General features: G+C 40.1%; 1 protein-coding gene across 3 annotated transcripts in view; it reads left to right on the plus strand.

Annotated features, from left to right (window-relative positions):
* MGLL (monoglyceride lipase) overlaps window positions 1-13,798 on the plus strand; it is a 93,753-nt gene that overhangs the window by 46,025 nt on the left and 33,930 nt on the right. For all 3 annotated transcript variants that reach the window (XM_056524852.1, XM_056524854.1, XM_056524853.1), the window contains exon 3: window positions 9,587-9,693. In XM_056524852.1, the coding sequence (XP_056380827.1) occupies window positions 9,587-9,693 (107 nt within the window). The remainder of the gene's footprint in view (window positions 1-9,586; window positions 9,694-13,798) is intronic.

The raw sequence follows: 13,798 nt of genomic DNA on the forward strand, positions 1-13,798 counted from the left end.
GCCCTTGGGCTGTCCGGGCATGCTGGGAGTTGTAGTTTTACAACAGCTGGAGGCACCCTGGTTGGGAAACACTGACATAGACAGTGATTACAGCTCCCAGCAGATCTTTATTACTTTTATATGTAAGGATTTGCTTTATCTATATTAGTTTTCTACTTACTTATTTATCTTTAATCCTCACTTTTTTCCTATTTTTTATGACATTTTGGTGGCTTTAGAACCAATTACCAGGTTTCCATAGAGTTCTGGTTTCAACATACAATGGTTTCAACATACAATGGTCGTCCTGGAACCAATTAATATTGTAACTTGAGGGACTACTGTATTTACTTGTTGTGCACTGACATCAGAGGGCAGTCTACACAGTGAGTGATCTGTGCCTCCTTCCATTAAATGAATATATATATATATATATATATATATATATATATATATATATACTTATATATAGGATACTTACTTATAGGGTACTTGATGGATTTTCTATCTTGGATATAGTTGCTTTTTTCCAAAAACAACATGACCCCTGTCCTCAGGTTGTGTGTAGTATTACCACTCTGCTCCATGCACTTCAATGAAATTAAGCTGCAATACTGTGCACAAACTAAGAGTGGCGCTGCATCTAGGAAAAAAAAAAGTGTCATACTTTCTAATCCTCGGTAACCCCCTTAATATTGCAGACCCCACCCCTTATGTGACTATGAAAAATTCTCACCCAAGTGAATTCATAGTCAGATCCTCCGAACCATGTAAGCTCTGCCTGACAATGCTCCATGCTGACTCCAGATGGGATAAAATAACTGGTCGCAGATTTTTGAGGGTTACATTGTAGGGAATCACATTCCGATATCTTGCAGGATACACTAACAGCCGGTAAATCAGCGCTCAGAACTGTTAGATAATATGATGTGGTTGTTGGAAATGTCATGTAATTCTTTGGTTCCGCTAATGGTGTTTTTATAGTGACTCATTTTCTGCGACCTACTATTAGAGCAGTGTCGCTTACGTCCTATAAAGGACAAACACTACAGATATCTAGCAATTGGAAAGATGTTTTATGCTGTGGAATGTGTATCAGATTAGGACACAGTAATAGGTGTGTGTTTGTACTTAAAAAATATGTTAGACCAGAAATTGAGACTCTTACTATGGGGTTCACCCACATCCATTTTCATTTTTTTGTGGGAGGGAAAACATGGTGTGGGCTTTGTGCTGTCTACAACTACTACAGTATTTGGATATCTCCAGGGGTCAGGTCCTGTGAAAAAAAGGGTGGGAACTCACCCTAGATTTCTACTTAAAGAGGTACTAGACATCTTATACCCTATCCAAAGGATAGTGGATAAGATGTCTGTTCTCGGGGGTCCCGCCGCTGGGGACCCCCACATTCTCCCTGCTGCTTCGGGCGTTGAGCGACGGAGGCTCATGAGTCACGGTCACGGCCCCATGAGTCATGGTCACGGCCCCATGAGTCACGGTCACGGCCCCTCAATGCAAGTCTATGGGAGGGGGCGTGACGGCCGTCACGCCCCCTCCCATAGACTTGCATTGAGGGGGCATTACTGGGACATCACGAGCCTCTGCCCTGCATCACCAGTCATCCGGCACGGAGCGGAGTTGCACCGGATGTCTGCGGTGCCGCAGCCGAGACCCCCGCAATCAGACATCTTATCCCCTATCATTTGGATAGGGGATAACATGCCTAGGGGCGGAGTAACCAAACCTTTAAGGGCTGGTCCTGCAGGACTCCTGCTAATGGGAACTGCGTTCCTGCTGTGGAAAAAGTGCAGGAACTCCATTCCCATGAGTTCCTGCAGGACTTGAGCCCTGGATATCTCCTTAATGCATCCTTATCTGCTCAACTAACACTTGTTATGATGCTGTTTGCATCATTGCAGCCCAGTTTACTAGCATTGCTATAACACCCTTTGCACTTTAGTTACTCCGCTTTATATGCATTATTTATCTGGATACTACATGTACTCACTATCTGGGTACTCTGGGCTCTTCTTTACTTTATTTATCTGGGTATTGTATGGTACTTTTTATATGGCCATTACAGGAAAAAAAAATATCTAAAAAGATATGGGATCATGTGGTTTAAGTCATGCATCAAGATTTTCATCCTCTTGTAGAGTTGCTCTTTATTCCTCACTAAATGGAAAAACCTACAACAGGATAAATTCTTATGAATATATTTGCAACCAGAAAATTGTCTTTTTTTTGCTGAATAACATGTCAGGTGCATCTTCCATCAGGGTGCAGACTATCTGTTACACCTACAGTTTTCTGTGAGCTTATAGAAAAATCCATTTATTTTGACTAGAAACACAGAGTAAAGGAATGTCTACTGCATTGACCTCAGTTTGAGCATTTCAAGGACACCAGGCTCGCTCAAGGTCACGCATAAATGGCTGAGCCAATTCTGTGAAGCAACGTGACGGAGATATTTAGTGAGATTTCATGTGGAAAGACTCAATACTGAAGCTGTCCATCATGTCGCAGGTTCCTGTGGCTCTTCTAGAATTGATATGTTTGTATAAATGAATGGAGTGTATATCCTTCCCCAGGCACCAGAAATATTACTAGTTTATGGAGCCCAGAGAAGCCACTTCCTTCTTTGGTGTTACATAATAGCATGATTGAAATCCTTCTTCTCCTTTTAGTGTCATCTGAAAATAGGAAGGATTCAGAAGAGGAGACAAATAACCGTACGGTGCCGGAAGGCAATTTAAGCAAGATTCTTTGGGATTTTGAGCACCCCTCATAGGGTGGTGTAAATGATTGTTGGATCTGGGGACAAGGGCTTGGAGTAAGCATTCAGCGTAGAGAGACTAAAGATTAAAAAGCTTTTAGCGTCTAATACAATTTGTTAGAAGACAATATGAGGGCACTCCTTTGGAAATAAGGAGACCCCAATGTGTGGATGCACATGATAAAGGCTTCTGAGATCCAGAGTTTGGAGCGCTCAAGCAGTGTAGAAAGACCGAAGGATATTGAGGACTTGAGGTCTATGAAAATTTTGCTAAAAAGTATCTAAGTACAGTGGTTTATAGGGGGCTTCCAATACATCAAGGATGTCAAACTCATTTTCAGAGGGTCACGCCAGCCATATGGTTGCCTTCAAAATGCTGTTCGTAATTTTAAGTCTGTGCAAATGTAACTAATTCTTAACCTGACACACCACATCACACATCAAGGCAGTACAAATGGTTCCACCAGACATGTTATGGTGTGCCACTTGGTAAGAAAAGTACCAGAATGTCCTTTAAGACCAGAATAGATAATATCCAGCCCTTTCCACCTCCGTGGCACCAAGCTTTCTACCTTTAAAGGTGGTCAGAGTGCCTGGGCCGGGCTGTCAGAACTGTGTCATCGCATGGGGGTTGGTAAACATAGCAGTGTGGAGGTGCACGCCCGGTGCTCAGATTACAGGATGGCACCCACTTCCTGTGCCGGCGCTGCTGCCTCTGTCAAGCACTGGCTTCATCCTTTTCATCTGCTGTATTGAAACCTTGTGGGCCACATAAAATGACATAGTAGACGAAATTCGGCTTGCTGACCTTAAGTTTGACACATGTGCAATACAGGGACATAGGCGACTATTTGGGAGGACCCATTTGGGGATCCTCATCTGCTAATAACAAGTAAGGTTCTTGGGTGGGTGATGCCTTAGAATAAAGATGGCATTGTGTGGAAGACTTTATAAGGGCAGAACGTAAAAGTTTTGAGGATCTTGAAAAGTGAGCACAAACTGAGGTTATAGGGGACAAGGAACAGTCACTACGGGAAGAATGAAGCCTATTTGTTTAAACCTCACTTGGAATGAGGAATCCCTAATATATTATGCCAATATCAATAAAGAATGTTTGTAATATTTCAAGGGGGTCCCTATAGGAATAAAACTATTTCTACATATGGATTAAAAGGGTTAAAAGGTTGTTTTGTAGAAGGTGTTTACTGGGGAACAATAATGTAAATTGCAAAATAAAGTCATCTTCTACACAATATTTCACACTATGTTTCATGTAGCTATTCTGAAAAAGTAGGTGTCAAGGAAACCTGGTGTTTAGAGAGTTAAGTCTATGTGGCATTCAGTCATAGCACGTGTCTCCGTCATAGTTCACCGGCTGCTGGATAAATCAATATAGATGTTTAAATTGCATTGTGGAGCTGTCAGATTAGAGAGCTTGCCATTGTGCTGCAGCATTAAACACTCCACTGTGCAATGTTCATTTACCACCTGTGTTCCAATGGCTTCTGCATTCCTTTCCAATGCAGAGGTAGCAAAAGAATTAGCATTTCCCGTTCTGTTTGTATGGGGCTGTCATTTTCTCTAAAATATTCCTAAACACAAAGAATCAGCTGTCACATACTAGTGCAATACAGCGACTAATGTATCCCTATGAAATTGCATTGTGTATATGCAGGTTTTTTTCCCAAAGGGTTATATTATGATTGTAATTTGTATACTGTAGCACAATGCAGTTGTATTTAATTTTTTTTACTTTGAGAAAGAAAGTTCCTCTTTTATATATCAAAGAATCATTTACCCTATATGATAAGTTGCTTTTGGGGGCTCAGTCAATAAAGTCATGGCCGTAAATGTTGGCACCCCTGACATTTTTCAAGAAAAGGGATTGCAGTAACATATGTTTTGCTATACACATGTTTATTCCCTTTGTGTATATTGGAACTAAACCAAAAAAGGGAGGAAAAAAAGCAAATTGGACATAATGTCACCAAACTCCAAAAATGGTCTGGACAAAATTAATAGCACCCTTTCAAAATCATGGATAAATAAGATTGTTTCAAGCAAGTGATGCTCCTTTAAACTCACCTGGTGCAAGTAACAGGTGTGGACAATATAAAAATCACACCTGAAAGCAGATAAAAAGGAGAGAAGTTCACTTAGTCTTTGCATTGTGTGTCTGCGTGTGCCACACTAAGAATGGACAACAGAAAAAGGAGAAGAGAACTGTCTGAGGACTTGAGAACCAAAATTGTGGAAAAATATCAATAATCTCAAGGTTACAAGTCCATCTCCAGAGATCTAGATTTGCCTTTGTCCACAGTGCGCATTATTATCAAGAAGTTTGCAACCCATGGCACTGTTGCAAACTAAACATGACACTGTTGCCAGCTAATCTCCCTGGGCGTGGATAGAAGAGGAAAAATTTATGAAAGGTGTCCACGCAGGATAGTCCGGATGGCGGATAAGCAGTTCCAAAGATATTCAAGCTGTCCTGCAGGATCAGGGAGAATAAGTGTCAGGGCGACATTTAAATGAAATGAAACACTATGGCAGGAGACCCAGGAGGACCCCACTGCTGACACAGAGACATAAAAAAGAAAGACTACATTTTGCCAAAATGAACTTGAGTAAGCCAAAATCCTTCTGTTGACAGTTGAGACCAAGAGAGAGATTTATGGTACAGCACATCATTCTACTGTTTACCGAAAACAGAATGAGGGAGTTGTTTTGCTGCCTCTGGGTGCCTTGAATGTGTGCAAGGCATCATGAAATCTGAGGATTACCAATGGATTTTGGGTCACACTGTACATCCCAGTGTCAGAAAGCTGAGTTTGCTTTCGAGATCTTGGGTATTCCAGCAGGGCAATGACCCCAAACATACATCAAGAGTTCTGAAGTGGCCAGCAATGAGTCCAGATCTAAATCTCATTTAAAACCTGTGGAGAGATCTTAAAATTGCTGTTGGGAAAAGGCGCCCTTCCAATAAGAGAGGCCTGGAGCAGTTTGCAAAAGAAGAGTGGTCCAACATTCCGGCTGAGAGGTGTAAGAAGCTTATTGATGGTTATAGGAAGCGACTGATTTCAGTTATTTTTTTCCAACGGGTATGCAACAAAATATTAAGTTAAGAGTGCCAATAATTTTGTCTAGCCCATTTTTGGAGTTTGGTGTGACATTATGTCCAAAATTGCTTTTTTTTCCTCCCTTTTTTGGTTTAGTTCCAATACACACAAAGGGAATAAACATGTGTATAGCAAAACATGTGTTACTGCAATCCTTTTCTGTGAGAAATACTTCATTTTCTTGAAAAATGTCAGGGGGGGCCAACATTTACTGCCATGACTGTAGACATGCTATCAGTTCTTTGCTGCGGCTAATATCACTCATTAAATGACTTCCATATTACCTAACAAAGCATATGGAATGAAGTTGTACCATCTGGATGTATATTGGTTCTTGAGCATATTGGTGCTTTTTTTCATTCAGCCATATATTCTTGGGAAGCAGGGTGGTTATGAATATGGCTGCCACTAGACTCTGAGGTCTAGCAGTTCAGCAGAATCGAGTCGTGGGGTATATCACTGCTGATCAAGACAGATTGGCTTAACAGGAGTATAAACTGGGTGACAACATTATTAATCTGCACGGACTGCCATATTGGTTGTTATACAGTTTTCTCAGAATTGGCAAAAAAAAAAAGAAAAAAATGATGGTTTCATGTTCATTTATTACCCTGGCAATGTTAACTATGGTGACGAAAGGTCAAAGGCTGGACATCTGCTATTTATAAATGGGTGTTGTCATTTAGTATTACACAACGGAAGGGACGACGTGAGACGCATCTCTTTTTCCTCAGGAAAATTGGAGCTGTGTTTATTTTTCTGACATCAAAAAGACATCTGTTTCTCGTAGGATGGAATTTCCCAGTCTACAAATTACATCATTCTTGTGGGGTCAGATTAATGCAAAGTAAATATTGTAAATGAATCTGCATTAGAGGTTTTTTTTTTTTATTGAGATCTGGGGTCTGAATGGTCACAGTTGTACTGGCCCAGGTTTGAAGGGCCCATTCTCTGGGCTATAGTCCGGCAGGGTCCATAAGATCTATTAGAAGGCAACTCCATCTGAAGGTTGTATAGAGATCAGATCACTTTCTGACAGGATCTGTCGCTTTTTTATTCTTAATTCACAAATCTTACATATTGTATAACTTGAGTGTAAGAGTTAAAACTGCAGTTAAAGGGGATGTGCTCTGTTCTGTAAATTTGTACATATTAGGCTAGGTTTCCACACAGGTTATTTTTTCTGGTGATTTTTGCCACTGCACTGTAGTTTTTGAGCCAAAACCAGATGTATATTCAAAAGGAATGTGAATATAAAGGAATGCCTTATACTTCTCTTTCCTACTGGATCCACTTTTGACTTTGACTTTTGGCTCAAAAACTGCAGTGGCATTTTGACAGTCTTCCAAAAAAAACACCAGAAAAAAACTTTTGTGGAAGCCTAGCCTTATAGGAAAATAACTCCAAGGAATATTGAGGGTAGCGCTTGTGATGAGTCAGGTATCCCAGGCACGGGGGTGTATGGCCCAGAGGAAAATGAAGTGGGCCTGAAAGCTTATTTAATTTAAATTAAAGGGGAACTCCGGTGGAAACAAGTGGAAAACAAATGTTTTCAAATCAACTGGTGCCAGAAAGTTAAACAGATTTGTAAATGACTTCTATTTAAAAATCTTAACCCTTCCAGTACTTATCAGCTGCTGTATACTACAGAAATATGTGTAAAGTTCTTTCCAATCTGACCACAGTGCTCTCTGCTGACACCTCTGTCAGGCAGGAGAGGTTTGCTATGGGGATTTGCTTCTAATCTGGACAGTTCCTGACACGGACAGAGGTGTCAGTAGATCAGACTGGAAAGAACTGCACAATTTTCTCTGTAGTATACAGCGGCTGATAACTATTGGAAGAATTAAGATTTTGAAATAGAAGTCATTTACAAATCTGTTTAACTTTCTGGCACCAGTTGATTTGAAAACATTTGTTTTCCACTTGTTTCCACCAGAGTTCCCCTTTAAAAGAAATCTGCCACCAGTGTCACCTGCACTAACCTGTCGGTACCGACGGATAGTGCAGGTGGCACTGATGACAATGGTACTCACCTTGTCCAATTCGGTGGCAGGGATCTTTGGTAATTTCATCCTTTAGCTCCAGTCCCGGCTGCCATTTTGGGGCACAGGCGGAGCTTACTGACGTCACCGCTGCTGCGAGACCCTGCAGAGAGCAGCAGCGTCTTGGGGCATGGGCGGAGCTTAGTGATGTCACCACTACTGCTCCCTGCTGGGTCCCACTGTGAGAGAACAGCAGCAGTGACATCAGTAAGCTCCGCCCGTGGCCCAAGACGGGTGCCCGGAGCGATGCTAACGGGGGAGATTACCGAAGATCTCAGAACGGGACAAGGTGAGTACCTTTGTCATCAGTGTCACCTGCACTATCTGTCGGTACTGACAGGTTAGTGCAGGTGACACTGGTGACAGATTTCCTTTAAAGTAAATGCCCAATGTTGCTACTGTCTTTTTACTTGTCTAATTGGCCAGCCTGTCTTACCCATACATTACATCGTTTAAAAATCAACAATTAGTTGGCTGATTTGTAATCGATTAATCGGATAAAAAAAAAAAAAGCAAACTGGGATTATGGTTAAGGGGAGAGAGGGGACAGCACCTGAGGGGTTAACCTATAAACTGGAGCCTCACTGCATAGGACAAGGAGCAGTACACAGGCCTTAATGTGTCCTCCCTGCACCAGGAAGAGCTGTCACTGCAGGGATGGAGACCAGAGCTTCTGGCCGGACTGAGGGGGCTCCCGCGATGTCAGGACTGTAGGCACTGAGGAGCAGGAGACGGGGTTGGCTCCGGACTGCACTCAAGGCCGTGGTCTCACTGCTGGAGCTAGGACGCAGGTCAGCAGCATCTTCGGGGAGGCACCAGGGAGGAAGGGGAGGCATGAAAGAGCAACTTGAAGGTGGAGGGGAAGCAGGAAAACTACGGTAGTAACTATAGTTAGGTTTTTCAAGTTTCTAGGTCTCACCCCCTAAAGATGGTGGCCCCACCCCCTAACTACCGATTATTCTATAACGTAAATCATTATGGACGATTCCCTTTTATCAAGTTTTATCGATAAAGTAGATTAATCAGTGCAGCTCTAATATATAATTTCGATTTATCTTTTTTCTGCATTTTTTCAGATGAATGTAACACTTTAATTTCTCTACAGTGCTCACTTATTGGATTTGCCTTGGTATTTTTATGGGTGGAAGTCTTCAACCAAGTTAAAGTTTATGCACCATATTACAAATATGTTATGCAAGGACCATATTGTACTCCCAGAACTCTATATGCTCACACTGTTAGGTCTGTTTAGTGCCCATTATTTCCTACAATGCTTTTACTATTAGGCTAGGTTTCCACACAGGTTTTTTGGTGTTTTTTGGAATACTGCCACTGCAGTTTTTGAGCCAAAGTCGGAAATGGATCCAGCAGAAAGGAAAAGTTTGTCTTTCCTTTTATATTTTCCATTCCTTTTGAATACACTTCTGGCTTTGGCTCAAAAACTACAGTGACAGTTTCCCAAAAAAGACAGTTTTCCAAAAGAGGCATTTTTAAGATGGCGCTTGGATTCTATAACACTGACCCATAATTACTCCATATTGCCTCTTGCTTGATGTAAATGGTACTGGACGTCTGTTTCTTTAATAGGATATTCAGAACAATGCATATACATGTATTTTTATAAATGTAGTTATTTAACTTTTTACCCATTTTTATCTTACCTGCAGGGCGCTGGTGTTTGTTGTTCATGGTGCCGGGGAGCATTGCTGCCGATACAATGATCTGGCCCAGATCTTATCAGGCTTGGACTTCTTTGTCTTTGCCCATGACCATGGTAAGTATGGAACTCCTAGTTAAGGAGTTAATTTTTGGCAATAGCATTTATTCTTTGAATGAGCTGATGAGGAGTTCGTAGAATCATTTTGCTAGTATTGTGAGTCCGGTTTATGTTGCTAAGTGAACTGCCAGCCATTTGATGTTTCCACGCAATTTTGTTGGCAAGATAATTTTTTTCAACCTGCTGCATCTAGAGCAGCATTACTGTGAGGAATCTGATTCTTGTTATCAATTAAAATGGAAGCTTATCATATCTAAAGGTGGAGAACAGATTATATTCTTTATCTTCTGGAAGGCATTTTCTCTCCATGAAATATAACTACTATAGTATTGATGCCTATGTGCAATAATATAAATTCTCTAGTACTGCCTCTGTATACGGGAAATGAACCAGTAACAGCCCATGCACACTATGGAAATTTAGCTAGGCATTTCCTCAGTGAATTACATCAGCACATCAACGCCATCCAGAATTATGTCCGCAAATGTCAATGGGGTTCTGCTGAAGAGGAAACCACTCTGAATGAATTTTGAGCAGAATATCCATAGTGTGTAATTTATGGGCCCTAAAATTCATCATGTCTCAGGGTTTAAAATTAACCATTATAGATTTCGGTGAAATAGTTTTTTTTTCATATGTACAAAATTAAATTGACTATAAGGCTGGGTTAACACAGTGTTAGATGGAAACAGAAAATGCCAGGTTAGGTATAAGAAGCTGCATTATTTTGAAAAATCTAATAATGTGTTCGATTAAAATTAGAATTTTTGAATTACGGCTGTTAAATTAAAAGGAAAAAAAACAACCGCTTTTTATACCAATATTACTGCCGTGTAAAAAAAAAAAAAAAATTTTACACTGTGTGAACGCAGCCTAATACTGCTATTGTGGTCAAGAAGACACTGTAACTACTACAATACTGCCCCCTATTGACAAGAATACAGCTAGTATTAAACTGCTACTATGTTAAAGAAGCTAACGCTTCCCCTAGGACAATAATATGCAGAGAGCGGTTCTAATGACACTTGCCATGCCCCCTCCAACCCAGATACTGATGATTGACAGCCTGAGTGCAGGGAGAAGCTTGGCAATTAGGTTGTCAATCAAGCTTAAGTGGCAGGAGGGGGTGCGAGTGGAAAACCAGTCACGGCTGCTGCAAATAAAGTTACTTTTCAGCTCTCTGCGCAATCTTATTGGAACACTGTTCACCTGTTCTTCGGGTCCTGGGGCTAGTGTGTCAGGCCCCGAGGACCTTACAGGTTCCCTTTAAATGTAAAAGAAAAAAATAGTGGATAGTGCCACATATAATAACATCTGGTAGAGTAAAAGAAAAAGGTTGTGAAAGGGGGTTGTAATAAGGTGATGTGGGCTAAAGAAGTTGGCAGTATATAGTGACCCCTATAGAGGCCGACAGAAGCCCCAACACCCCTTTTAGTTCCCCTCTCACCTTATATATGTTTATATAAGCTTTGTAGCTTTTATGCATAAGGCCCCTCAACCTGAGTTGCTGGTGGAAAATGCTGGCTTTACTTGTATATAGAAATCCTTTGTACTGAGATACAGTAGAAGGCAATCCTACATCTAGCCTCAATTGTTTTCCTCTACTTCTACTGTACACTTTATGTACAAGAACATGATACTTGTATATAGTGTGTGTATATAGTGTGTGTGTGTACTTAAATATTCATTTAAATAGTTCCCCAGGTCAGAGCTCTATTGAACTCAGACACCTCAGTTCCATCCATAGGGTAATGCTGTCATGGCAAACTTTCAGCACAACAAGTATCATTTATTTAAAAACAATTTCAAATGTTGTCTCGGTTTTCTTTTTGTTAGTTTTTGTAATAAGTAAACAGTTCATGGAGGGCAATGTCGCAACTGAGGTTTACACAGACCAGGCCACTGTTCAGTCTGGACACAACGTTTCGGAGGTTCTTCCCTTTATTCACGCATGCGTGTACTTCCCTTTTCCTTTTGGTTAATTTTCAGATGTTTGCAATTATGTAAATGAAGAGTAGGTCCGAGGTGAAATCCACACCCATTTGCTATATATACTTTGTATTGTAAGTTGTGTAAAGCTGTGACAAAGATTAAATTCTGACCGAAATGCATCCTGAATGTCTTGGAGCACTAATAAAGTAAAGAATTTTAAACTTGATTCAAGATTGCTGGATTTCCTTTTTTAATAACTACTATAATGCTGCCCCTATGTACAAGAATATAACTACTATAATAGTGCCCCTATGTACAAGAATATAACTACTATAATACTGCCCCTATGTACAGGAATATAACTACTATAATACTGCCCCTATGTACAAGAATATAACTACTATAATGCTGCCCCTATGTACAAGAATATAACTACTATAATACTGCCCCTATGTACAAGAATATAACTACTATAATACTGCTCCCTATGTACAAAAGTATATCTACTATAATACTGCCCTATGTACAAAAATATAACTACTATAATACTGCCCCTATGTACAAGAATATAACTACTATAATAGTGCCCCTATGTACAAAAATATAACTACTATAATACTGCCCCTATGTACAAGAATATACCTACTATAATAATGCCCCTATGTACAAGAATTTAACTACTATAATACTGCTCCCAATGTACAAAAGTATAACTACTTTAATTCTGCTCATGTACAAGAATATAACTACTATAATACTGCTCCTATGTACAAGATTATAATTATTATAATACTGTCCCCTGTGTACAAGAATATAACTACTATAATACTGACTTCTATGTAGAAAAATATAACTACTATAATACTGACTTCTATGTACAAGAATATAACTGCTATAATACTGCCCCTATGTACAAGAATATAACTACTATAATACTTCCCCCTATGTACAAGAATATAACTACTATAATACTGCTCCTATATACAAGAATATAACTACTATAATACTGCCCCCTATGTACAAGAATATAACTACTATAATACTGACTCTTATGTAGAAGAATATAACTACTATAATACTGACTCTTATGTAGAAGAATATAACTACTATAATACTGACTCTTATGTAGAAGAATATAACTACTATAATACTGACTCTTATGTACAAGAATATAACTACTATAATCCTGCTCCCTATGTACAGGAATATAACTACTATAATACTGCTCCCTATGTACAGGAATATAACTACTATAATACTACCCGTTGAAGACCTAGTATTATATAGCATTGACAATATCTTGATTAGGGCCTCCAGCGCAAGTACTGTACCCCCTCCATATTGTCTTTTTAAACATCAGCCCAACCCTCACCCTCCTCCCACCAGACTGGTTACAATTATAGTAAAATATGTCGCTTCTGATGAGAATTGCATTTACAGGTTTGCAGGGGAGAGTCTGCAATAAACGTGAGATTTAATTCCTTCCTGTCAAGGTTGCTTAGAGTCTAGTAGGAGCTTTGAAGTGACTTAATTTGTTACAGGGATATTGGAAAACCCCTTTGCTAACAAGCTGCATGTGAATAGTTGGAGACCGTTTTGACAATTAAGTCATCATACCCTTGAAGGGAAAGGCCCCTAATATGATAATGACCTTTATCTAACGGTTACAATTGACTGTTTAGGGTTTTTTAGGTAGTAGGTGAAGAATATAAATGGTTAATACGTAAAGGCTGGGTTAACAAGTTGCAGTCGTGGGTGGTAGTGTGCACATGGTTTATCACAAGTTGCTGCATTTCCACAGCATTCAGTAGTTCAATTCACATTGATGGGAAGAGCTGTAGCACTTGGAACAGCCACTACGTAATGTACAGAGCTGTGTATGGTAAGCCATAGAGGCCACAGCCTTCAGCAAGCACTGCAGCCCCTTTAGTCAGGTGATCAGAAGGGGTGCAAGTATTTAGTCCTCCAATGATCTACCTTTGATGGACCTAAGGATCATCAATATTAGGGCTGCAACAATTAATCAATATTATCAATAAAAATCAATAACGGGATTCACTAAGCAAAAAACGAGTAACCGATGTCATAACACCGGCATTATGACATTTGTAACACTCTGCCCACTCCCCAGCCGGCTTCCAGTGCGGGAATATGAAGTCTCAGTGCTGTA

The sequence above is a fragment of the Hyla sarda genome, chromosome 6 (genome assembly GCF_029499605.1).
Source record: "Hyla sarda isolate aHylSar1 chromosome 6, aHylSar1.hap1, whole genome shotgun sequence".
NCBI classification, from domain to species: domain Eukaryota; kingdom Metazoa; phylum Chordata; class Amphibia; order Anura; family Hylidae; genus Hyla; species Hyla sarda.